The sequence below is a fragment of the Amblyomma mixtum genome, chromosome 1 (assembly GCF_055824585.1).
Source record: "Amblyomma mixtum isolate Tamu chromosome 1, ASM5582458v1, whole genome shotgun sequence".
Classification (NCBI taxonomy): Eukaryota; Metazoa; Arthropoda; class Arachnida; order Ixodida; family Ixodidae; genus Amblyomma; species Amblyomma mixtum.
Genome location: NC_143012.1, coordinates 310435317 through 310462005, shown reverse-complemented (window position 1 = coordinate 310462005; position 26689 = coordinate 310435317). Strand labels below are relative to the sequence as shown.

At 45.0% G+C, this 26689-nt stretch overlaps 2 protein-coding genes across 7 annotated transcripts in view; one reads left to right on the top strand and one right to left on the bottom strand.

The window, feature by feature from the left end:
- The window catches only part of LOC149372415 (vascular endothelial growth factor A-like), a 21190-nt gene extending 8371 nt beyond the window's left edge, over positions 1-12819 (top strand). For 2 of the 5 annotated variants that reach the window (XM_089566887.1, XM_089566885.1), the window contains exons 6-8: positions 2222-2326; positions 2819-3015; positions 12694-12819. In XM_089566887.1, coding sequence (XP_089423013.1) covers positions 2222-2326; positions 2819-3015; positions 12694-12754 — 363 coding nt within the window. In that variant the 3' untranslated portion in view covers positions 12755-12819. Of the gene's footprint in view, positions 1-2221; positions 2327-2818; positions 3016-9854; positions 10527-12693 lie in introns of those variants that run through there. The other 3 variants (XM_089566888.1, XM_089566886.1, XM_089566883.1) reach the window with 2 other exon arrangements.
- LOC149372414 (NEDD4-binding protein 2-like) lies at positions 8562-26689 on the bottom strand. 2 transcript variants are annotated; one of them, XM_089566882.1, is made up of 11 exons: positions 26194-26689; positions 24523-25541; positions 22953-24477; positions 22724-22867; positions 22300-22481; positions 22057-22169; positions 20308-20431; positions 15289-15489; positions 15041-15108; positions 13526-13747; positions 8562-10779 (listed from the first exon to the last, which is right to left on the bottom strand). In XM_089566882.1, the coding sequence occupies exons 1-11, from the start codon at positions 26441-26443 to the stop codon at positions 10737-10739; spliced, it is 3891 nt and encodes a 1296-aa protein (XP_089423008.1). In that variant the 5' UTR covers positions 26444-26689; the 3' UTR covers positions 8562-10736. The 2 variants fall into 2 exon arrangements, with proteins under 2 accessions (XP_089423008.1, XP_089423007.1); XM_089566881.1 differs by having other exon boundaries at positions 22953-25541.

The following is a 26689-nucleotide window of genomic DNA, read 5'->3' as shown; positions in this document are numbered from 1 at the left end:
CTCCTCTAAAGAAATTCAGCCGCCGCGGCCGGGATCGACATTAAAGGCTTTCGCCTTAAAACCACGCTCATTCAGCAGCCGGCGAGCGCATTGTGACGACGTTTCTTCCGAAGAATCGTTTCCACAGGACCAAAGTACACATATTAAGGCGGAAGCCTTTAATGTCTCATCGTTGTAAGCAGCAGTTGTCGACAGAAAATGTCACGCTTTTCAATTGGTGGAAATGGTCGTGACGTCAAAGTGCGCGAATTTAAAACGGGGCCAATTGCACTTTGGCTAGTAACCAGGCAATCAATTGAAGGGATCGTATAGTGATGCTCCAAGTAAGTGGGACTGAGCTTAGTTCATTGCTTAATTACCCAATTAGCCGAATTAGCTTTACTAGTCAGGCCATATAAATAAATAAAAGAGATTAAGAAATTGGTCGAGCTCAGGAATCGAACCCCGGTCTTCGGCGTGAGAGACGAGCACGCTATCCACTCCGCCATGCCAGCTCTTTTTTTTTTTTGTCTTTATTGCTCCGCCATGCCAGCTCGATGGTTTGGAATGAACAAAGGCGCGTCTAGTGAATACGGTGTCTTCACTCACTCTCATCCTCCTCCATTCCCCTCCGGCGAGGTTGAGGTGTCCACCGACAAATGAGAGACAGATAATTTCCTTTCCTCAAAAACCAATTTACCGACGAGCGAGGCGTAGAACAGAATGGGCGATGGCGTTCTATGGACTCCTTGGCAGCGTTGCAAGACGCTGTCGCGTTCCACTCTTAGGGGCGAAGCTTAACATCTTAACCACACATCAGTGACCACACTTTAGGTCAAAAAAGTGCCCCCCCCCCCCCCCTGAATTTTGACGGGTGTCCACCGAGATATGTGAGACAGTTACTGCGTAATTTCCTTGCCTCAAATACAATTTTCATTTTCTTCATTACGGCTCCTCTTTATCTATCTTCTTTCACTCCCACCTCCCTTCCTCTACGGTGCGGGTCAGGTGTCCACCGAGATGACAGAGAATTACTGCGCCATTTCCTTTCCTCAAAAAGCGTTGCGTTCAAAGGGCAAGGCATCGCGCCGAACGGGGTGGTGGCGTTCCGTGGACTCCCTGGCAGCGCTACAACGCGCTGTCGCGTTCCACTCCTAAAGGCGAAGCTTAAGCTTAATTAGCAGTTAATTAGTATTCAGGCATTAATCAGTAATTAAGAATTAATTAGTGATTTGCCATCACTTAGTAATTAGTACTCAAATATATGTGACGCCACCGGTGCCACAGAAACAACGAAGGTGGTGCGGAAAACGCTTCCGCCTCTACCCACTTTAGACAGTCAAAGTGCCCCCTGAATTTTTCAACCACACATATGGTATGCATACATACACGCATAAAAAAAAATGAGAAAATTAACCTTTTCGGAATTCAATGCCGCCAGTATTTCACTCTCTTAGCGGGGTTTATAATGTAAATTTCCCTTATCGGTCTGGTTATGCGTGCACACGCGAGCATGCAGAGCTCAAGTGACCACAAGCACCGCGAAATAACTCTTCTCCCTTCCCTCCAAGGCGCGTAGCTTGAAGCTGATGGCTGCACTTTAATGTTCACAACGCATTGTCCTATTCCAGGCACCAGGCCTGGACACAGTCATTTTTCGCGGCACCCGTCGTCCCAAGACTTGTCCACATGTGCACGTGCACATATGTATCCGTTGTCTGTCTGCATTCTTGCACACTGCACGCACTAACAGAAAATTAGTCGTGTAGTTGTTTGCGGGGCGTGAAATACTGCACACATGACCCGTACGACGACTTCATGTTAAACAATAAAAATGAAGACAGTGCATCAAACCAGAGCCGAGAAATCACGAAGTAACGTTTTGGGACTATCCTGCAGGACGCACTTTTCGGACATCGCAGGTAGAGGGAATGTTCCTGGGAGGTGCTTGGGAAAAAAAGGACCACATATGGAGATCCCAAATGTCCCGATGGGATGTTACCGGGACATTTGGGATCTACATAGGAGGTGGTGACATTTGAGGCACTATCGTGTTGGGACGTGGCATCACTGTCACTGAACTGAACAAGACAACACTTTTCCGTGTGCATATCCATGGAACAACAACACGCACTGGCGCGAGCTTTCTCACTCAGCTTGAGCCTGCCGCGATACGAGTTAGCACAGGTGCTGGTCCATGTGAGACGTCCGTGTGTGTCCTTTGCGTGCTTTGTCGTGACAGGTGTTCGCCCTGCGGCTGGCCTCGAACAAGTCCAACGCCATCAACTTCGAGGGCTTCAAGAACGTACGCCTCGTCGAGCACGCCCAGTGCCGCTGCGAGTGCAAGGTATGTGCGGCAAAGCGTGCGGCTGCAGTCCGTTATGGGTTGGCTCTTTGTCACTAAATTATAGGACGGGCTACCGAACATGGTTTGACATCTCTAATATAATGCGGCCTAGCAAGTCTACCGTTACCTAATTGCAATGGGAAGCAACCATTTGCCGCTTGTCATGTGTTTTATGGTACTGCTCATGCGCAGTTTCATCACACCAGATACTACAACGTAGGCGCATACTGGACCAGTCGGGTGCCTACTACGCATGAGCAGTGGCCAAGTGGGGGCGCGCATGCCACGGCGCATGCCCAGCAGCCCTCCGGACTCTGCTATCCGTTCAATAATAGTATCGCTGTGCTGAAGCTCTTTAGTGACCACTCGTCCGAGTTCACGCATCATCATATACCATTACGCGAGGCTCCCACTGATGGGAAGAACGCGCACTTCCGAAAGCCAGTGCTCGAGGATGCGCGCACAGCTCTCTCGCTTCCCTCCTACATACAGGTGCGCCCTCACCACTGCGGCCGCGGCCAGACGTACCGCGAGGACCGATGCCAGTGCGTGTGCGCCAACGCGTGGATGGCGAGCCAGTGCCGCGGAGGAGCACATGTCTGGGACGCCCGGCGCTGCGCCTGCGTCTGCCGACGCGGGGAGGACGCCGAGTGCTCCACCGGCATGCGCTTCGACCACGCACTCTGCAGGTGCGAGCTCTGAATTCCGCGCATGCATGCTACAGTTGTGCCGTTGAAACTAATGCTCCGGTCCGCAACCTACGGCCGACAGGCACGCACATACTCCCGCCACTGCGAAAGCCCAGTTAGCTCCCCGCGCTATGCTAAAATTATCGACCGCCTAGAGTTTTTCACACACACACAAAAAGCCCCAAAACACCTCTTTGTCGAAACGGGAAACTATGGAATTGGTCGTGCCCCGTGTGCATGGGTGACCTCGTCCTGAGAGAACCCACAAGAGCGGAAAAGTATTGTTTTTGTATCTTTCTTTAGCTCCAATTCCCTTTCATTTTCTGTCGTATTGCACTTTCGGAAGCGACGTACCGCTAGCGTCCGGTCTCGAGAGTGTACCGCGTTCTCATCAGAAAGATACCATTCTCACTGATAGAAAAAGCAAAAATAAAATATAGGTGGTGCCACCATCGCCCGATTTTGCAAGCAAAATGCACGCGTCCACACCATTTTTAATTGCACTTAATGGCATTAAGCTTGTCCGTGTGGAACGGGTATTAAAGGCATTTACCTTGAAGCCTTTTATCATTGCAATTGTCATTATGACTCTCATCATTTAGTAACGTCCTTTATCATTCCAATACTACCAGTATTAGTAAATATCAATAGCAGTAATACTACAGTCTCGTCTGATGTCTGCTTCATTGCATATGGGATGAATGGTGCCGAGATCTGTATTGGCTAGACAGTCGTATATACTGTAGAAGGGTCACGGTCCGGGCTAGTGGGTAGTCAACATGAGGATCCATAGCGCACAAAATTGAAGGGACACAACACAAGCGCTACAGTTAGCGCTTGTGTTGTGTCCTTTCAGTTTTGTGCGCTATGTGTCCCAGCTAAATGTAACCAACCTTTTAAAAAAGACTAAGTGTTCTAGTCCAGAGAAACAAACTGAGGGTTGTACAGAGTGACCTGGCCTTGTCTTCAGTACTTTTTTCGTTCTTCAAAGTTCAGTAATTAGTTAAGCTTAATTAGCTAACTTTTTAATTAGAGACTTCAGGAAGAAAGTGTCAATGAAAAAGTTTTAGATCGCTTCGAGAAACTGCTATTAGTGCTGTTTCCATTGAACGCCTAACGTAAAGGCTGTTAATAAAAAGTGTCACACCACCATCAAGGTACGATTTATGTAGCTTTTAATGGCCTTAAAAGAAAGTTACCACGTGACCAGCTGTTCGCTCACATCTCTGCCCCAATGTGCACCCAAAGTCTCGTAGAGGAGAGGACTTAAGAAAAAACAGGATTTTATTCTCTAAGGCGCGTCTTGGGATGTTGAAGTGGCACCGTTTGTCACGTGGAAGCTTTTTCTTATTGTGCGAGTTATGGTTAAAGGCCGGTAAAAAAACTACTTTAAATAAATAGTACCTTGCTGCAAATGTTTCAGTCAGCCGTTTTTCAAAGTGATCTACAACTTTTCCATTGGCACTTTGTGCCTCAAGTCAATAATTAAAAAGTTAGCTAATTGAGCTTAACTGATTAGTTAACCTTGAAGAATGAAAAAAAAAAATACTGCAGAATAGGTCATGCGATCATAAACAACCCTCAGTTGGTTTTAAAACGGCTAGGACATCCCGTGTTTAAAAGCTCATTTACATTTAGCTGGGACACCTGGTATAATTAAGTTCCCAATCCCGGCATAGACTAGCTCTAGAATCTGCGGCAAAAAAATGGCGCCGATGCACGCATTTTACTTGCCAAAAACGGCCGATGGTGACGACACCTGTATTTCGCTTTCTGGCCTTTTCTAGCTTATAAAAGCTCCGTTTTCGGTGATAGTGGCCCCTGTCGTTAGAATGCCGGGCTCACTTAAAGGGTAAAATTGGTAAATTGGTTTTTGAGGAAAGGAAATGGCGCAGTATCTGTCTTGCATATCTGGCGGACACCACACCTGAACTGCGCCATAAGGGAAGGGAGGAAGGTGGGAGTGAAAGAGGAAAGAGGTGCTGTAGTGGAGGGCTCCGGAATAATTTCGACCACCTGGGGATCTTTAATGTGCACTGACATCGCACAGCACTCGGGCGCCTCTTGCATTCCCCTCCATCGAAACACGGCCGCCGCGGTAGACGAGCACCTTACCACTGAGCCACCGCGGCGGGTACACTTAAAGGGACACTGAGGAGAAATTGAAGTTGTCTATTTAGTCATCACGCTTGCACTTATGAGATTTTTATGAGTATTTTATGATTTATGAGCATTTTAGCTCTTGCTCTTTTCTACTTTACAAGAGCTTTGTTTTCAGAAAGAGTGGTGTTTTTGTGTTTAGGAGCTGGTATTCTATCGATACAAGCCAACTTCAATTTTTTTTTTCACTTAAAGGGACACTGAGGAGAAATTGAAGTTGGCTTGTATCGATAGAATACCAGCTCCTAAGCACAAAAACACCACTCTTTCTGAAAACAAAGCTCTTGTAAAGTAGAAAAGAGCAAGAGCTAAAATACCCATAAAAATCTCATAAGTACAAGCGTGATGATCAAATAGAAGGAAACATACCACAGCACTCTGTGGCTGACAAAGGTGCATGAAGGTTGCGTGTTTGATCGATATTGAAGTATATAAGTTTTGTTTTTAAACCACTAGTGAACTTCTATCACACTAGAAAGACGGAAAAGAGACAAATGTTGGAAGTCAAAGAAAACTTGCAATTGGTGGCTCAACAGGCAGCCAGCTTAGTTTCGGTATTTTTTGGGGTGCTTCGCGGATATGCGTTCTGTGTGCCTGCATGGTTTCGTTACGTGCCTCGAATTTACAAGGGCGGAGCAGCGCAGGGCTTCCAAGTGCCTCTCTAAGTGCTCCTCGGGCGAAGTTCATGCAACGGCACGTAACTGCAACAAGGTAAAAGAGCGGGGTATAGAAAATGTTCAATGCGCCTCCACGTTAGCAAACGCACCGCAGTGACTGCCACTTCAGTACTTCTTCCTTCCACCCAAAATGCGGGTTGGCTGCACAAACAAGCAAAAAACTGTTCATGGTCTACACAGTGACGCTGGTTTTACCGAAACTTTTGAATGTGGGTGGATTAGCTACCATAATGAAAAGGTAATTGTTTTTTTTTTTTATGCGAAGCATATATTACTATAGAGCTACACTACAGCCCGTCGAACGCGGCGGTGGAGCTACCATTGACGTTTAGCGTGACCACGTGACAAAATGACGTCACAGCAGAGGAGAGATGGGCTGCCGGCTCGCGCGGTCGGCCGCGGCGGTGGAGGCTCCACATCAGAGGCGCGGCGGCTGACCACGTGACAACATGACGTCACAGCAAAGGAGAGATGGCCTGCCGGCTCGCGCGGTCGGCCGCGGCGGTGGAGGCTCCACATCAGAGGCGCTGCAGCTGACCACGTGACGCTACAGCAGCGGTATAAAGCTGAGCTTGCCTCGCTCTCCGGGCACTTACGAGGCGGCCAGGTGTTGGGATGCCGCCTAGAAGCAGGGCTGATTGAACGAGAAGCGAAAGCTTCAGCGTGTCACAGAGACCGATGAAGAGCGGGATGAACGTCAACCAAGGAAAGCCATGTATTACCAAGCCTAGCCATCAATATGCTTCGCATCTGACTAGGCTTAACCTTAGCTAAGCCTCAGCCATTTTTTCCTTTGACTCCTTCATAATTTGGGCATTGAAGAACTAGAGGCACCTAATTTTAGTGGCATGTTTTCTTCCTTCAAATGATGCATTCAAAATGAGAATGCATGAATCGCTGCTTGGTATTCGACTACAACTGCTAAATAATTTGTAACTGAATTTCTTCTCTTGTGTTATTTCAGTTTCATCAACCTTACGATGACTTTTGACATGTAGCTGACCTTTAGGCAACATAGCCAAAAAACCAGCAATATAAACGCTGATACGTAGTTTTATTTAACTACAGCACTTAAACCAGCCAGAGTTGAAATGACAAAAAACAACATATCAGCAGTAATACTGCCGTTTTTTCATGCCTCACGTCACAGCCATCGTCCGGTTGATGAAACCAAAACATCGCCAAGAAGAAATCCAATTAGAAATTATATAGTGGTTGCAGGTGAATATCATGTGGTGATTCATCTATATTAATGCCCACTATATCATTTGAAAGAGGAAAACATGCCAGCAAAAATTAGGTGTATATAATAGCCCTTTGAAGGGTTAAACAAACCTGAAATGATTTTGATGGTTGTAGTCTAATGCAACAGATCTGTAGAGTTTGTCTTTGAGAGTACTGGAGTCAGATTTAAAAGCTTTGAGCGGACTCTGTAATTTACAAATAATTAAAAAAAAACTGCTGCTTGCAACTGATTGCGATGACACCTCATTGCATGTTCTTAGCCACTTCACCAATCTGGGCGAGCCTTCGCATTGGGCGTGCTCAAGTGACATGGGTGGGATGAGGTTTGGTGGGGTGCAGTCTTCGTCTGTTTTCTTTTTTCCTGGCATGTCGGCGTATAAAAGTTGAGGGGGGGGGGGGGAGTGGAGGAGCATCAGTTTTAATTGCCAATATTTTTGGCGTTAAAGGTGCAGTGAAGAGGAATCTGAACTCGTCTTTTTACCGCAGGAACTCGATCTACACGTTCCGAGCATTCTTAGAAATTGCGACTTATTGCCCCGAGTGGCCGTTTTCCCTAATTAAATCAAATTAACGTCCGGCTCCCGCCTTTATTTTTTGAATTCTCCCTGTACGGTGGGCGGAGTCGACCAACACGTGGAGTGCCTTTCAGCCAGCTCCGTGGAGGCTTTCCTTTCGCTTTATTTTGTTTTTTAGGTTTTCGTGAATAAATAGTTTTATTCGCAGATAATATATCCGCAAAATAAGCCCGCAGAAATAAAAATACGCATGGACTATTTGCTACTACGGATTACTACGTATTACTCCGCCGATGGCAGAGCGGCAAGCCGCCACAGGACTGGGTGAAAGGCACTCCGCGCGTTGGTCGACTCTGCCCACCGTACGAGGAGAATTAAAAAAAGAGAAGGCGGGAGCCGGACGTTAATTCGATTTAATTAGGGAAATCGACCACACAGGGCAATAAATCGAAGTTTCTATGAATGCTCGGAACGTGTATATTGAGTTCCTGCGGCAAAAAGGCCAGTTCAGATTCCTCTTCACTGCACCTTTAATGAAGCGCACTTAAAAAATTTGCAGTGTTGTGACGAATGACGAAATACTGATTGCTGCGCGCTTTTCCTAACCTTAGCAAGTATTGTTTCACGATTCCTTTAATCCGCACTTGTTCAGAATCCCCTCCACATCATTATCCCAGAAGCACTGAATGTAATTACTTCTAAAACAGAAGACCCAGCAGTTCATGTAATTATCGCCTCTTTCATATTAGCTACTAAACAATGAAAACAGCACTGTATTCACTTCTCTTCTGCTGACTTGCTAGACCTTACACTTTACTGTAGAAATTAGAACTTGCACTCATGCAAACACTAATTTCATTTGGCTTGCCACTGCAGGAAAGTGAAAGCAAATCTGTGTGACCCACAGGCCACACATATGCATTCTGGCATAATAAAATACAGTCATGCATCTGCAAGACATGACGGTGACTTGTTTATTAGAAAACTGATGCTTGCATTTGCCACTCTTAAAATGACACTGATCTTAAAGCACAACACAGAGAACGAGTAAAAAATCTGTGACTGCCATGTTGCTAGCATGATGCAAAAAATGACGGTATTTTTCTGTCAAGAGTGTTTATTAGAAAACTGTTGCTTGCATTTGCCGCTCTTAAAATGACATTGATCCTAAAAGCACAACACAGATAACGAGTAAAAAATCTGTTACATTGTGCATATAAAAACATTTTAAAAACTCCCGAAGAGCTTATGTACAGTGTACGTGATATGACAACAAAACTATCTTTTAAGAAGGTCTGCCATGTGCATGCATTGTATAGATAACAAAAAAGACAACATACAACATTTCAGTATACCTTACAGTACAACATTTAGTTTCAAAAAAGAAAAAGACTTGCACCTCACAGTCCAACTCCTAAAGAAACATCCTTTCTCATGAAAGTGCAAAAGACAGTGCATGAAAAAACACGTGGCAGAGGTGCCTGGTTCAAACCTTCCATAATTAGCGGGGCTTGTTAATTGTCATCACTATCAGTTCCTCAGCTAAAAACTTACACACGTCAAATTAATAATTCATTATTTAATAGACTAATCAACACTTCAAACTGCACAAGCTAACTGCCAGAGAAACAAAAGCAGGTCCTTGCTTGCATAATTTTTCAAACTGTAGCCAAAGCAGATTATGTGAGGCACTTGCATGAAAAGAAAACTGCTTTATATCCTTGTAAACACACTGGTAGCACATTTTACATGATGTTAGTTTTGTTTCTCATTCAGCTACTTCATATCCTTTGCACTCTTTTGAACATCTAAGAATCGGAGGATACACAACTTTGTCATTTGATGACAATCATTTTCTGGTGCAAGAGTATCAGTATTATGCCTGATGAGGTAGCTGAATTTCACACAGAAAGCCTTCAGGCAAAAACCAAAAAATTAAGTGAAGGTGCAACTATAACAAAAAGCAGGTTTTGGAAATTCCCAATTCTTTCAACAGCCAGTAGCTGATGTTGGCTGATGTTAACATGCAGGAAAATTTATTGTCAGAAAGGCTACCAGCAATGAAAAAATTAAATGCGCTAAATACGGAGGAATTTGATAGCACAAAAATACAGTTTCAAAAAAGTAACAATGCCTAAATTTACCTAGACATACGAAGGTGCTCTGCAAAGCAGTATAACAGAAGTGTGAAATCTACACAGAACAGATCAATATAGTGCTTGTTCTCTTTTTCAAATTTCAGATGTGTAAAAGACGTGTACAACATGGCAGTGATGAAATGAAGCACCTCGAAAACTGCCTCCCCAGCGCTCTCAAGACACTGCCTATGCTACCGCTCTACACAGGGCCATTCACACATCTCTCACATTCACAAGTTCATACCTTAGTCAGCTCTGCTTCCATTACGTCCTTTCTTGCCTATCTCGAGAGTGACACAAACTGTACGACGAATAAAAACAGCGTCTGCATGAAAGCACTCATGCAAAGTTATATAAAGTTCACAACTCGGTCATCAGTTGTCACAATAAAACATAGCTGTTCTCAACTTCAAATACTGTGTAAAATCTTATTTACAACTTGTACAAAGACATGAGATCAGCGCTTATAAAACACCATTGCCCTGCTGTCAATTATTATCAAGAGAATCGACTTCCCTACAATTTGCATAAAGCACAAGCCTTTCACAAGGCAATCAATGATACCCGGTGTCATTTGCAAGAAATGAAACACTTCGTATGCCGCAACAATATGCACCCGCCGTCATAACAGATGTTGTGTGTAGAGGACGCTACAGATGTCACATGGGCGATCAGATGGCACTAAGTACATTTCATTCACACACATACCATACAAATGCTGACGAATCTGATTTTGAGTAAAAAATACTGCTAACAACCATCCGCCTATTTTCAGCTCATCAGTGCAATGCCCCTAAAACACTTGAGCAAAAAGAAAAGTACCTCGACAAAAAGGGCACTTCCTTGGAAACCATAATTTCCATCAATATCAACCCCAAAGAGCAACAAGCTCGTGCTCGAATGGAGCGTTTAAGTGGGAGCTCTCAAGAGTTCCTCAGCAGCTTGCCACCCTCGTTGTGTCCAAGCGGCAGCTTTGCAAGGACTCCTTACAGCATGACGTGGAACATCCCGGCCTGCACTTCTCTGTAGCTGGAACACAAGACGGAAATCATTACTGGGTAAGCTGACAGGCCCCACAGCAAACACCAGTTATGGGTGCCTCATTCACTCCCTCACTATTTTCATGCAATTTATGAAGGCCAATTTCCTCCCTTCACCCTTTGTGGCCGTCTATCTGCGTCCCACCTGCCACTGAAGAATCGGTGTTTTGGTCTGGTCAGGCAGTGCCAACCAAGCCATTTTACACCCATCCAATCTCTTTAACTACAGGCTCTCTCTTGCTTTCCTTCTCGATATACAGCGACACCCTTCCAGCACTGTCTTTTTTTATTTTCACAGTTTTTGTCTACTGTGGGAAGCACAAAGAAAGCCGATCAATATTCACACCAAGCCAGTCGTGGTGACCGACGATTTCAAAGCTCAATTTTGCAGAACTGACTTGCATGAGCTCAGAGACAGCGAAGTTCGTTATTGTGAGGAGGGGAATTATGGTCTTCCATGAGAGAACATGAAATTCACTTGACTACTCCAGTGAAGCTAAAGGCGGCAGAAAAGAGACAGTGTTTCATTCCCAGAGATGTAGCAAATGGCATGGCTTTCACTCAGAACACTTTGAGTGCTTCAACCAAATGCAAGGTCATGGCACAATTAAGTATTTCACTAATGATTTGTGCAAGGCAATGAGTTTCTCGGAAGTTTCTGAACTTAGTAAAATACAGTACAGCATCACTGATGCGTTCCTGGTTCATACAATTTCCCGAATTCATACACTCAAAATCGCGGGAAATAAGTGTCTCACTGTGTTGCACTGTTTGTGTTCCAGTTAATCTGTTCCCGGATAACGCGACTTCCCGGCAACTGCATTAAAAATTTCGACAAATTCCAGTCAAACACATTCAGCAGCCAACAGCAAATGTGCAAATATACGAGTAGGTCGAACAGGCCGAACAGGGGGCGTGGGACATAAGACCAGAATGCAGTGGCAGTCATTCACCACAGTGGCTTCTCCACGGTGCTGAGGTGCAAAAGGTTTGGTTTGGTTTGGTTTATGGGGTTTAACGTCCCAAAGCGACTAAGGCTATGAGAGACGCCATAGTGGAGGGCTCCGGAAATTTCGACCACCTGGGGTTCTTTAACGTGCACTGACATCGCACAGTACACGAAAAGGTGCAAAAGGGTTACCCCTACAACAACAGTGCATTTATATATGAATGGAGAATGAATCAATGATTCTTATGTATGAATGAGCTGGGTCTTGGGAACACAGTATGAAGAGCAGGAATATTGCGAGTCTGCCGCCTTTGTGGCTCTCCCACAGTGCAACAGTGCAAGGGGACGAAGCATTCGAAGACAACCAGGAAGCAATCTCCCCTACTTTCGCCATTGCCGTCTATGCATTGGATGTGTGGCAAAGTTTCTTCCGTACTAAGAACAACGCAAATGCGAAGTGAATTCTCCAAGCACTAGGAATAGAGGTGCTCATACCTTGTTCAAAGAAATAGTCTACATTTTAATGAAGTGAAAGTTTCAATAAATGCCTTAGTCACGCATTCAACAGTTGCATTACACAAGATCTCAGGCGATTTAGATCATGCGTTTTCCCAGAAAAAACGCGTTATTCCCCTTCGCACAAAAAAAAAAAAAGGAAAGACATGTCAACAAAATCCTACTGTAGTTGTTAACAACTACAGCAAAGCTGTCAAAAACCTTGACCAGAAAGGGTCAAGTGAGAAATGCATGTCAGTGCAACAAAAAACAGAGTCTCCCTCCTTTGGGAAGACATGCAAATAATGCCAGCTGGTACCATACATTAAAAAGCTATAACTTCCCTCTATGTGTAACCTTTGCTTGGGAATTAAATGATGGAAAGATTCTGCAGCACCTGGCAAATGAAACAACTTTTTCACACATTCTGGAAATATGCAATTTCTTTTTTTCTTTTAGGTATGTGCTCACAAGCAGGGATGCCGGAACCGGGGGCACTGGGCTGGCCAGAGCCCCCTGAAGTATTTTTTAAGACCATGGGTGGCACTGGCCTGCCCAAGCCTCCATCCCTGCTCACAAGGCCACTACCATATAAGTGTAAGTTAAAAACAAATTTCTGCAAATGGTCCAATTAGAGTTTACAAAATACCCCTCAATTTTTCTGCAGCAAATGTGCACTCTAGTTATTCATAAAAATAAAGCCCTCCCAATGACGGCACCTGGCGCAACCAATCAAAACAGCCAGCCAGAGCACGTCGCGGAAGTTTGTACTCCATGGTTGCCTGCTCTCTGTGAGACTGGCAGCGTCGTTTCCATGCCAGAGCGCCCCTGGTGGTGTATTTTTACTTTACTTGCTTTGCAGGGCTTTTATCTAAGAGAAACAAATTGTTTTTGTTGATCTAATATAAAACGCAGACAGGTGACGAAATGTGTCTCTATTTATTCACACAATTTGCAGTATATTTACTGTTTGTCCGGTCATCAAGCTCGCGCCAGGTGATGTCATATCCGCTGCTAAAAACCCGCCACTGCGTGGCGACACCATCAGAGCCATGAAGTTGTTTTTGGGAGGACATTAAAATATTAAAAAACGGAATGTATGCGGTATTACCGTCGCTAATAGCACCATTATAACTCACTGTATGCAATCAACAGGCAAAACAGTTAACTAAGATTGTGTTTCTGGGCCCCTTTAAGAGAGCTACGCATAGGGTGCGTTCTATCCTCCTGGTTAACCGAGCGCTCAGCCACACAAAGAATGCAAGATGAGTGCTGCAGTGCAAATGCTTACTTGAGCTGGCTGCTCAGAAAGTAGCCCTCGACAGCAAACTTGACCTTGGGTATGTTCAGCGCACTGTGTGCACCGCGGCCCGTGATGATCCTGAGTGTCTGCTTCTTCTGCAGGCACCACGACTCACGCTTTTTGAGCTTCACATAATTCTTGAGCACCTGGATCGCCTCTTGTACATGCAGTCCGTGCAGGTCCAAAGTGTTGTCGTCACACTGCGCATTCCTTGGAACATGCAAAAAGAAACACCACTCTTTAGTAGAGAGAGGGTGTGGTTGATGGTCCTTTGCGATCACAAAAATGAACAAGGGAGGGGAAAACCTCAGGTTGCTTGAGCCAACGTTTCGACAAGGGGACTTGTCTTCGTCTGGGCAAAGGGTTCATCATTGGCAGGGATTAAATAGGGCCTTCGCTCTGAGGAGGAAGGCCCCGGGTGGGGGAAGGAAAGTGGTGTGAGAGGGGATGCGTGTCAGGAAGGGGAGGGAGGTGAACCTTGATTCGTTAAGCTGCAATAGTGGAAAAACTTATATCCGGGGGGTGTGTAATGAACAAAGGCTTTGAAGGGGCTGCAACGGGGGGAGGCGCTGTAAGACCTGAAAAACTCAGATAAGAGGATTAGTCAGCGTGGTACAGGGAAATGAGAAGAAGGCAAACAACATAGGCTGGCACTGGAAGGCGGGGCATTTCCAAGGAAGGACAAGGCAGGGGGGGGGAATGGCTCGAGTTCAGAGAAAGCCAAAAAGGTGGGGCGGAGGGGGTAACAGGAATGTCATGGTCAAAGAACCACTCTTTAGGTTAATTATGCACAGGGCGCTCTTCTTGCACTCCTCATTATTGTAGATACTGATCATTGTTGTAAAAACCACAGGGTTACAGATGTAACACCTGTAAAACACACTGCTGTGAAAAGAAAAACTTACATTAAGTGGGAGAAACTGGCTGCAATTAGAGACCATAGCACAAAGCAGAACTACACATGTACAGTCTTTGTCAAAAGTAACCAGGCTGCACGTTTTTCTTCTCAGCCGTATATTAAAGCTATTATGCCAGCCGTCAAGCTCTAAATCTCTGTATGGTACGAAGAACCCCTGTTCTCACCTTCAAAGAACTTTTTGATCTTTAGGGAAGCCGTGAGGGCTCTGTTGTACGAATGAGAAGCAAACCATGGAGCCTGGTTACTTTTGACAAAGACTGTACAGGTAAGGATATAAGTAAATGGAGTATGTTATTCGGCTTAAGTGCAGTCATGCCTGTCCTAGAGGAAACGCTGTACATGCCATGCCTCCCAATATCTTTAAAGCAACGCATCAATAAGGTTGGAAGGTCGTAGCATGCTCAGTCATCTTCTGTCCATACCTGCACCTTAGAAGGACCTTTTGTTTAACCGTACCGGGGGAAGGCAAGTAGAAGGAAGCAAGTGGTTAAGAACAATGTACCGTGCCCCTCGCAAACTAAGAACTGCTGAAATGACATTAGGGGAAGGTGACCGATTCCAAGAAGCAGTGGAGTTCTTCATACCTGAGCTGCAGCAACTTCCACGAAGCACGCTCATTTGCCTCTCTCATCTTCTCTGCATACGCTCGACCCTAAGACAATGTTAAAAAAAAAATGCAAAACTACAGTTGAAACAGCAACAAATCACACATACAGACAAAAAAGTGAATGAAAAAATAAATGCATGCCAATGCAAATCAATGCCACATGAAAGTGCAACGATGACCAATTCTTGCTAGAGTATACTGCATCACGCTTCCAAACATCCTCACCTGCTGCGAGTAGAATGCAGCCACTGTTTTCATTCCCCGCTGGTAAGCCTCCTTCGCCTTGCGGAACGATTCCTGACGCATGTGATAGTGGACGGTGGCCTCTCGACGCATTACATCATAGTCCCCTACCAGCCGCAGCCTGTCGTACATGTCTTCATGGCCCTCGACAACGGGCTGCCATGAGGCGTCTTCCGGTTCGTCCTGCATTTTGGCACTGATTACCACCATGTCTGCTCGTCCCAAGAAGGTTGCATTGTCACAAGTACCAGGAACCAAGTTTCTTCATCACCTGGCAATAATCACTTAGCACCTCACAGGTAGTATGCTCTAGAGCAGGGGTTCTCAAACTTTTTTGCTTGGAGGAACCCCGAAAGCCTTCAATAAGTTTCAGGGACCCCCCCGCTTTCACTTACCAGCAATTTTGTTGAGTGCATTTTTGCAGAGAGAGAGTTGCAAAAGTTAAATGTTTATTGCACAGATGTGATGGGTGGTACTGCTTCCCTTTTAAGAGCAAGTCAAAGCGTGGCTCAGTAGCACTCAGAGCCAGTCTCATATCAGCTGCCGGCTCAGGGCCAGTGAGGGTTCTCGCGGAACACAAGAAGACAGCCCGCGGAACCCCTGTGTTCCGCGGAACCCAGTTTGAGAACCCCTGCTCTAGAGGTAAAGCTGAGCCAACTCAAGTGTTGTGTTCAATGGCACATAAACAACTAAAGTTACCATGTGCCAAACATATGGTAAGAAACCTCTGTTTGTAGCGCTAAAGGACTGTTGCATTGGCTTTTATGGTGCATAAGCACAAGGTCATGTGCAAAGGAATGAAATTTTTTGAAGTGTTACAGTTTGTATGGAACATTTCCTTTTTTTAAGAACCTAATGACTTGCAATCAGTCTACAAGTGAATTTTCTTCCAACAGCAAGGTGGGGTGGAAAGAAATGCGCTCGCTGTAAAATGCTGTGAAATGTTTTTTTTTTCTTAGTTTCTCAAGTTTTGTACACATATGTACATAAAATGTGGTTTACCATAATCACATCCCTGCATGCTTCACACAGAATTTGCCTTGCCTGGTGAGTATGAAGTTGCATGCAAGGTGGGTGCGCATAAAATCACTTCCCAAGTAAATGCAAGTCAAATAGACACCAAGGACGCATTACACTTGGTGTTTGCACGACCTCCACTTGATCAGCTTCACCAGGTGAAGCTTCTGTGCTACTTGCTTCTTAGTTCACTCTGTACTAGCTTCATGCAATCTGTGAAGTGAATGCTTATTTTCTCAAGTCTACCTCTGTGGGCTTGTGAAGATCAGAAGTCAGCTCTTTCGTTGCTACTTGCCAGTGAACCCTTCCTCCATTAACCCATTAGGGACCAAGAAAAATCTAGCAGAGGGATTTTCTTCATTTTTAGCATATAATACTCTCATATAAAGGAAAGGAGATTGCTGAAATTTCGTCACGATTGCTTTATTCCTTCCAGAGGTTACACAGGTGTACTTTTTATAGTACACTGGGTCTTCCCCGTAGCACATGTGGCTACTTCACTGCATTCCTATTGGTGGCGTGAATTTTGTTATTATGTCTGCGATTTTTACGCAGGGTGATATAACACTTCTTGCAGGCCCACATGAATATTTTCTGGCTATACTGGCACCACAGTTATCCTACTTTGCACGGAAAGCTTTCTCCTTTTCAAAGAAGCATCAGATACGATTGAGCCAGAGTGTCTGCGAACCGCTGGTTACTGCATGTCAAGGTGTAGATAATAATGAGTAACATTCTTACCAAAGCAAAAATAGTCAGCAGGCTCGTCTCTAGCAATTTGGTAGATTGTTCAGGCTTTCACAATTGCAAAGTTGAGCTTTGGTGTCAACAACCACTATCACGTTTTGTCCCTGATGCTGATATACTGGCAGTAGATGGTTTGATGCGAAAGGTCAACACCTGCCATACCACTGTTGTAAAAGGAAAGGAGTTTTGGCTTTAAAAAAATCTGTTTTTATTGTGCTGTAGGCAACCACCACTCTACAAAACACGTAGGCTCACTGCTGTTATAGTTGCAAGCCATAGTTACTATACTGTTGATCATAGACTTCAATAAAGGCATGTAACCTATACTACTGAAGCAAGAATCGATGTTTCATGGCTGCTTCTATTTCATCGCTTTCTTTGGCCCGAGTGGACACTTCCTACACCTGTTTTGGCGAACGGTTCCTCTAGCCCTAAATTCCTCCCAGTGGAGCATTACAAGAATGTCTTGAGAGGTAAAAAAATTAAAAAAAAAAAAGATGAAATGGTCACTAAGGGTTTAAATGACCTCAGGTGACCACAGGACAACACGCGCTTCCAAAAGTTTCATTTCTGAACTCAAGTACTTTGCGCAGACGGTGTGAATGGCATAACAGTAACTGTCTGCTCGGCAGAACCTTCAGTTCTTATAACCAAACTTTATTACAACCAATTAAAATCATACCATCATCAAACTCAAGACCGCTAGCTGCAAGTACAGCAGCCTCCGAGGCCTTGCTGAGCAGACAAAGTGATTTTTTCCGAAAAATTGGAAGTAACTATAAGATCTATGAACTGGAATAAATAGGCGCCGTTCTGCACACAGGAAGACCCAGTGTACTATAGAAAGTACCGCACTATATAAATCATCACAGAGCAAAAAATGCCAAAGGTGCGGGACATTCAAAGCATCCGTTGTTTACTTTCGTCTTTCGTGCTGCTCTATACTTGAAACTAGCGTAATATGTGCATGAATGCGACCGTGAGAAAATTATAAGCAAGCAACTACCGGTGCTCTTCGTGGGAAACAAACATCCTGAAGTTTCACCACGGAAAGCTAACATACTGAGCAGAGGAAGTGCGCCAAATTAGTTAAGGGCGGTTGGCCAATCCCCTGTTGACAAAAGCATGCCCGACTTGAAAAGAGAATTGCAGTCTTTGGTGGTGAAATTATAAAAAAATTAAGTGTACTTTTAAAAGTACGCTGGGCGCTAATGGGTTAACTCTTTCCTTACCACGGGAAAAACGACCATTTCTCACATGTCTCAGACAAAATTTTTTTTTAGAAAAGGTGTGATAGATAAAATTATATAAAATGCATAACAATAATTCAGATAGAATGCGCTTTATAATGAAATTTATTTGAACACATATTCTGCTTGAAATGCTGTGAAAAAAAAATCAGTAAACACAACAAAAAGTAAAAAAGAAGAAAAGTTTTGTGTTTATATGACAATAACTTTCCAAACACTTGTACTAAAAAAATTCTAGAAACTACAAAACAATGCAAATTCTTTCTAAAACATGGCATTAAAGTTTGAAAATTATAACTTGAATAGTTTTCGAGCTAGAATTTTATTTCTTCATGCCTCTTGAAAAGGCTCGTTTGAGAGTGCCCTTTATATGATTTTTACAGTCCAACAAAAAAAAATTGGAAGTGTAATGTTATGCGCCAAACGAAAGCTTGGTAAGCGTGGTTTAAAAAATACAAATCAAAACTTATTTAATTTACGTCAAAAATTAAAAAAAAAATATGAAACACAACAAGTATAGGTGTGATATTGCGATATATAGTGTGCGATAAGTATAGCTGCGATGTAGCTGTAGAATCGAAATCTGACGCTACAACATCTTCAACCGAGTCACTGCTGCTCGGAGGATCTTGAAAATCAGCTGCAGAGGCTGGAGAATCACGTGCAGCGGGACTCTTCTGAGCGCGCGAAGCGCCCGACCTCGACGCGACGCCATCCTCACCGCGTATTATGTCGCAATAAGCCTATGCTCCAAGGGCACTTCAAAAATGCACGACTGGCAGGGAAATTACGAACTAGGCCGAAAATGGAACTAACCGTCTGAACAACAAACCAGATGCGCCCGCACAAGCGGACAGGAAAAAGAAAGCGAAACTATCAGGCCAACGTTCCGGGATCGGTTTGCGCAGTTACAGCGTCTGAACCAAAATCCGACAATGCAACATCGTCACCAGAGACTCTACTACTCGTAGCATAGATAATAATTGCAGTCAACGCAGTAGAATTGCGCGCAGCAAGGTTTTTCCGAGCGCGCGCCGTCTGCGTGCCCGACGCCATGCACGGAGCGTCCGCGCCGTACCCTCCGCTTCAAGGGCGTTTCAAAAATTTGCGCGTCGTGGGAAAATTGCTCTCTACGCAGAAACCGAAACTGTAGTCTCTGGAGAACAACTTAGATGGCGCCACATCACCGTAACGGCTACAATGAGGAGCTTCGGTTCGCACAAACAGACCGGAACGAGGAATCTGAACGCACAGGCGAGCGTTCTGGGCTCTCGTTGCCCAGTTTGGGCTTCGAAACAATACCTGACGATACAGCATCGTCGTCAGGGTCCGTGCTAATCGATACATCAAAAATATGTGGTGCAAACGAGTGGAACGGGGTTTTTTCGAGCGAGCGCCATTCCCGATGATGACGGCTTGTTCGGAGCGCCCGACGCCGCACACCCAACTTCAAGCGCGTCTAAAAAATTGCCGCTTTTTGGCAAAAATATAAACTAAACAGGAAGTTGAAGTTTAATGTGTGAACAACAAACCGAATGACTCAGCAAGTCCGTAGCGGCCGCGGTCGCGCTGCCGTAGCGCTTCGAATTTTTTGACCACCGGTGATCGAAGCACAGTGGCGTGGTAACGAAAGAGTTAAGACTGATGCTAACAAAGCAGGGTGGTGAAACAAATTAAGAATCTTACTCATTAAGTTCCTAGAGTTGTAAGAATTTATTAATGGTTGAAATAATTCAAACAGAATGACTGCACAGGACGAAAACGAAAAAAAAGCATGCCCTTGTACTAGAAATGTGTGAAGTTGTCTAGCACTGCCAAGAAGCCTTGAAAATAGTTTTGTCAGGCACGAACGTTTTGCATACACAAAACTGCTGAGATTCTAGAGTTCTAATCTAACCACAAAACACTGTGCTGACTTATTCTTTAGAGACCAGAGGTAGAAGTAGAAGTGATCATACTGATTGTAGCCGAATTCTGCATACAATACCTGTTGCAAGCTTTCCATCTGGACAATATCGACAATCTGCTTTTCATAGTTCTCCAAACTATCTTCATCAGACGTCACTCCCAAAGTTTCATTGATGGTCAACACAGACTGGATCAATGAGTAGCTGCAAGTCGTGCAAAAACGGCAAGTTGAGCAAGCAAAATGTGGCAATGCTTTCTGTTCAACATTTCACTGAATGAGCAATGTCTGAGATGGTACCTCCACTTGTGGTTCTTCAACACATGCAAGAGCCATAATGAAACCGAAACGAGTGTTTTGTGTCCTATTTCTCGTTTCAGAGTTTACAGCAATCCACTTTTCAACCTAACAAGATTGCTTTTTGCAATGCTTGCTGTCACTTTTTGCACCAGTGATGCAATGCTGTACTGCAAGAAAAAGTTTTCGAGCAGTTATTAAAGGTGCACTGAAGAGGAATCTGAACTCGTCTTTTTGCCACGGGAACTCAATCTGCACGTTCTGAGCATTCTTAGAAACTTCCGATTTATTGACCTGTGTGGCTGATTTCCCTAATTAAATCGAATTAATGTCTGGCTCCCGACATTTTTTTTTAATTCTCCATCGTACGGTGGGTGGAGTCGACCAACGCACAGAGTGCCTTTCACCCAGTCCCGTGGCGGCTTGCCGCTCTGCCATCGGCGGAGTAATACGTAGTAATCCGCAGAAGCAAATAGTCCGCGCGTATTTTTATTTCTGCGGGCTTATTTTGCGGCTATATTATCTGCGAATGAAACTATTTATTCACGGAAACCTAAAAAACAACATAAAGCGAAAGCAAAGCCTCCACGGAGCTGGCTGAAAGGCACTCCATGCGTTGGTCGACTCCACCCACCGTACGAGGGAGAATTCAAAAATAAAGGCAGGAGCCGGACATTAATTCGATTTAATTACAGAAATCGGCCACACAGGGCAATAAGTCGAAGTTTCTAAGAATGCTCGGAACGTGTAGATCGAGTTCCCGCGGCAAAAAGGCGAGTTCAGATTCCTCTTCAGTGCACCTTTAATCAGCACATGAACTACCTCTCCCGTTATTATTTTGCTGCTTAAAATACCAAGGAGCACATGGTAAAATACCTCCTTCATCAACCCACTTGAAATTTCAGTGTTCAGGATTTGGGTCTGTTGGCCAACAGTACTGGATAGCACTGAAAGCACCACTGAAGATGAAAGATAGACAAAGCAATAGAGGAACAAACTGCTGTCAACACCCTAGTGATTGTGCTCCCCACCTCTGTTCGCAATGGCAATGTTCTCAAGCTTTAGTCTGTCAGCATCTATATACGTCCTGCCACATAACTAACACCGCTCTATGACCTTCGCCCCTCCACTATGAAGAGAGCTAGACAGTGAGCAAGACATTGTATCCTTATGACTGCATATCCTCAACAAAGGCCACTTTACGTTTTGATGAAGCCACATCTACTCTTCACAAAACACTGCTCTTCATCATAATGACTATGAAGCCAAACAATGTGTTTGTCGGTATCATGCATCTATTGTTTTTCTCACAGCCCATATAAACGTTCTGGTCACCAACGAATGAACACATTAAATTATTTCTGCTCATTAAAACGTGCAGGAGATGATGCAGAATCCCAGGATGAGCCACAGCTGCCATGAAAAAATTTGGGCAAAACCCCAGAATGAGCAAGACTTATACATACAATGAAAAGTGCTACATATCCAACAAGTACTCTGCTACCCACATTGTGTGCAGAGAAAGAAACTTACTTGCTGGCGACGAAGATCTCATCCAGTGCCTGTCTATCAACGCCAGGGAACTTTTCATAAAGTTGTTTGTGTTTAAGCTTGGTTGCCATATCCATGTAAGTATTGTTTTTTGTCTGCAGATGACAGTGACAAAATCGGAGCAAGAGTAAAAATGACGCGTTGATACTTGAACATTAACAAGTTTGGACAGAAGAGAATTCAAATGTGACAATGAAAGCAGCCTAGGAGCAGTGATGTTCATACCCAGTCCTTTCGTTTTTCTTCCAAAGCTGCCTCCATTTCCATGATCTCGCGAAAGCTCATTTCATGGGGTGCCTTGTTCCAGCGTGGGTCATCGTTCAAGGCCGGAGGCGGAATGCCACCATCATCAGAAGGGTATTCTACTGAACTGCCCTCACCTAATGATTGCACGCCTTGTGGCTCATCTGAAACAGTCAAGCCAGCATGACCTTATGCAGGCTTTAAAACACTCATTGTCAGCACTATGTGGGTAAACCTGACAGAATTTATTAGACATCAGAAGTCTCTTGTGTACAAAGACAAGCTGCCAGAGTAATGTCGAATTAATTTCACACAGATAGAACACGACAAAATGAGTAAGCAAATACTGCTTCCATTCATTGTATAACACTGCAGAAAAAAATGAGCAAGGAAAGCCGAAACTAACTTTCACGCGTGTCAGCCGCCATCTCCAGCATTTCTTCTTCTTCCTTTGACATGGTCTGTCTCAGGGTATCCATCCAAAGCTGATGCAGCTGCCTCGCAAAGTCGCTGGTCACAGTGATGTTAAGGTCAGTGCTCCGAAAGGCATCTGGACAGACAAAACAATGTGAAAGCAATTTTGTTTTGTTTCGGGGCAACAGAAGGCAACAAAGAGCTCAGATGTTCAAACTTACCCATGGAAACGTGCAGTCCTTCAGACCCAAAAGCTTCGACTAGCTGGCATGCAAATGAGTGGTCAAGCTGGAACGTGAACTCCCTGTCGACATTTGCTGGCTTCTGTCGCGAAGCTTTTGAGGACGTTTTCCGTTTTGCATCGGGTGGTTCTTTTTCACTAGGTACAGTATCGGTTCTAAATTTCAGAGCCTTACCACCTGGCACGGCATCAGCTCCAACAGTCAATGCTCTCCCGTCTGGCTGCATCTCTTCACTCTTTGCTGCCACCAAAGATGGAGCAGTGGCCCCAGGTTGCTGGCTTGCAATACTGCCAGTTGCTTCGCAGTCTTCACTAATAACAAGGGGCTTAAGGTCACACGAGACATTTGAATCCAAAAGAAGGTCAGCTGCCCATGCATGGTCTCCGTGGCAGTGCTGAAATATGTCCTCCAAATCAGGGGGCTTTACACCTGGCATGCACTGTTGAAGCAGCAACAGCTTACCTTCGTAATCTAAGTCATCTGCAGGGAGGTCATCAGTGTCTGTACTCCTGGCAACTGTGTTTGGCTTGCATGCGGGAGCAAGATGTATGTGCTCCTCCAACCTCTCTCCAGCATCTCTCGCCTCTACAATAGGAAGTTCGTCAGACTCTCCAAGCAGAACTTTTCCCACTACTGCTATATCTGTGGGGTCAGTATAGCTTGACGCATCGACGAGCTGCATTGTAGTCGTGACTTGAGGCTCCGGCTCAATGGGCTCATACACATTAAACTCGGGCAGGGTCCAAGTACTGCTGCGGACAACTTTTTCAAGCCCGAAAATCGGCCCACGAGCTGAAAAACGGTTCAGCCTGGAAGTTTCTGCAGCCCTGGGAACAGTATGTGGAGCTTCCTTGACTGGACTAGAGTCTGCGCTGTTCCCATTTGACCTCTTAGGACTTCCTTTGCACCTGCGGGACCTCTGCTCTTTTGGAGTCTTTGATGAACAATTTGTTTCTTCCCCTCCTGGCTCCCAGGGAGCAGTGAAATCTGCAAGTTTTTCAATCACAGGGACGTTATCGCCCCTCGCTTGGTTGCTATGATGTCTTGGAGACTCTCTTGGTGGTTTTGGTGCCTCATCACCACTTTCTTCAGGCCAAGCTTCCACAGCAGGATTTAAATTGGTAGCTGCAGACTCTGGCAGTTCCTTTTCTCTGCTCGCCTCGGGTTCCACACTGCTGTTCTCTTGCTCCGACACATCACTCTCTTCAGGTATAGTGTCGTTTTCTGCCAAGTCTGCTTGGGCCAGTGATGAAAGGCACTTGCGGGAAGCCCAGAGAAAGTCATCATCGCGTTCTGTCCCATCCTCCGAGTCATTGCCATCGTGACCAGATGACCAAGAGTCCGAGTTCTGACGGCTTCTGCTTCCAGACTCCTCACTGTCATTTTGAACAAGCGCCATTAGATCTCCTAAACTTATTGTTTCTTCAGGGGCTGCAGTTGAAGTTTTCTCTGATGATGAGGTGCTAGGATTTTGTGACGCTTCTATTGCTGGCTCCAATGGTACCTTATCAATAGGCCTGGAGGCTTCTATTGCTGGCTCCAATGGTACCTTATCAATAGGGCTGGAGGAATCACTAACGCAGCTTTCATTAATCTCCAAGGCTGAAAGAGAAGCTGAGCTTATTAAGTCTGGGTCTTTGGGAAAGAGCCCAAAGCTTTGACATAATGTTTCTCCAGTAATGTTACGATCATATCGTTCCAACATTGAGTCTATAGTTCGTCTTGGAACCCCGTGCGTATTCTTTTGAGTCAACTGCCTTGGATCAAACTTCCAAGGAGTGTCAGCCTCCAAAACACACACATGATATTTTGACCTCAATGCCAATGCTACATACGGCATCATTTCCCACACTTCCACGTTAGTATTGTCAATAACAATGGGCGAACGCCCTTCCTGAATACACTGCTTGGCCCTTGTTTTATTCCATTCATGTGCCTCTGACAGGCGTGACTTGTCAAAGCAGTATTTAACACCTTGGTAAAAGAAATCGTCTGCACTCAGGATGACACCACGGCCACATATTTTTTGTGCTAATGTAGTCTTTCCACTACCTGGAAGACCTCTCATCAGAACCAACACATTCTGACCTCTGTCCACCAAGCTGCGTATCTTCTGCAGCTCCTTTTCAGAAACAGACACCCTTTTAGGCTTGTCACGACCAGGAGGTGAAGTGATGTTAAATCCTAGCTGGCCGCCTGAACTAGCCAGCTGGCTCCAAGACAGCGGCGGACCTTGACACTGCTCTTCGAAAGCAACAGAACGCTGGGTGGCAGCAGGCTGGCAGAGGTTGGGAACGAAAGGTGCAGCATTCACATAGAGTGCCAAGTCTGATGATGCAGGTGCAGCTGATGTATTGCTATCGATGCCCAGGAGGCTTTCACGCTCACTCTCCTCGCTTGACTTGTGCACTTCTGCTTCAGAAGTGATAATGTTCTCTCCAGCAGCGATGCTCTCACTACTGGTGGATGAAGACAAGTTGCTGGGCTGTCCCGACTGGGCAGTGCTTGCAGCACTGGTACCGGAGTCTTGCGGCAGTAGTGTGAAGAGTGCCTCCAATGCATTGTTCACTGGAACAACAGTGACAGAATAAATAATTTGATGAAGCACTCTATTTGTACGAAACGCAGTAATATCAGGTAAACTGCTGCGAAGGTCCCATTGTGCAAGTTAAGCACAAATACCATGTTGTCATTATATTTGTGCAAAAGTCTGCTGAAACAACAAACTAGGATACCCGTTCCTCCGATACTAAAAAAAAAATGCGTGACAGTACTTTTCCTTAACACCGAGCAAGCATCACCCTCTCCCCCACGTCGTCTCCACAGCCACTGGCGCGAAAATATGCATTGGCCTTAACTTAGCTGATACGCCGATAATTTTCCACGCATGAATAAGCCATGCAGGTTTGTTCACCTCACCGAACGGAGTACAGTGCTGTCAAACAGTGCAGTGTTCTCGTATCGCCAAACACAAGATCAGTTCAGTACGCTGCACGTAAGCTTCAAATTGCGTCACATCTCTTCATAATCAGTTGACCGTAGCACGTTACAGTAGGTCAATATAGGAGAAACGACAGCGTCAGATAGTGCTGACGTGATGTAGGCGATAACGTACGCTTAGCAATGACATCAGGCAACTTTAAGAACGCAGATTGGAACAGCTATCCTGCTGCAAGATAAAGATTAGAAGTTTTAGAGGAGGACAAAACACGCTTCTTACCGTTGAACTCGCATTCGGTGAGCACCATATGTATGACATCAGCGTCAAGCTTGCCCTGGAACATTTCCTGGATATTTCGAAGGCACTCAGCGGGGTGGATATCTTCGCCGATGGCAAAACTATTGCGAATGATGCCATCAGGCAGTATGGCATCGCCGAATGCTTGGAACTCATCCGGTCGGTAAAGACCGCTGGTGCCAGCAGCAGAATCGGCTGCAGATCGTTGCAGGACACGTTTCTTACGGGGCATGACCAAGGCGTTGAGAGGCAAAGTCGCCTTGTTACGTATGCGGGTACCTCAGGTAGGAATTTTGCTCAGAGAAAAACACTCTGCAACTGACAGTGCTACAGAACGACGCATTTGCCATCTTTCCGCAAAAATCGACACTCGAGCGCGCTGCAATTTTGCAATTTACCAAAACAAACTCCATCGCATGTTATGACACGGCTGACTTTACCGTCGATGTTACTCGCGCGGCGGGTGATAGCTATCTAA

Coding starts and splice junctions, on each gene's coding strand:
- LOC149372414 (XM_089566881.1), bottom strand. CDS start 26,443: ATGCCCCGTAAGAAACGTGTCCTGCAACGATCTGCAGCCGATTCTGCT. Junction 25,542..26,193: donor CACCGAATGCGAGTTCAACG/GTAAGAAGCGTG, acceptor CTGTTGTTCCAG/TGAACAATGCATTGGAGGCA. Junction 15,109..15,288: donor CTGCATTCTACTCGCAGCAG/GTGAGGATGTTT, acceptor ACATTGTCTTAG/GGTCGAGCGTATGCAGAGAA.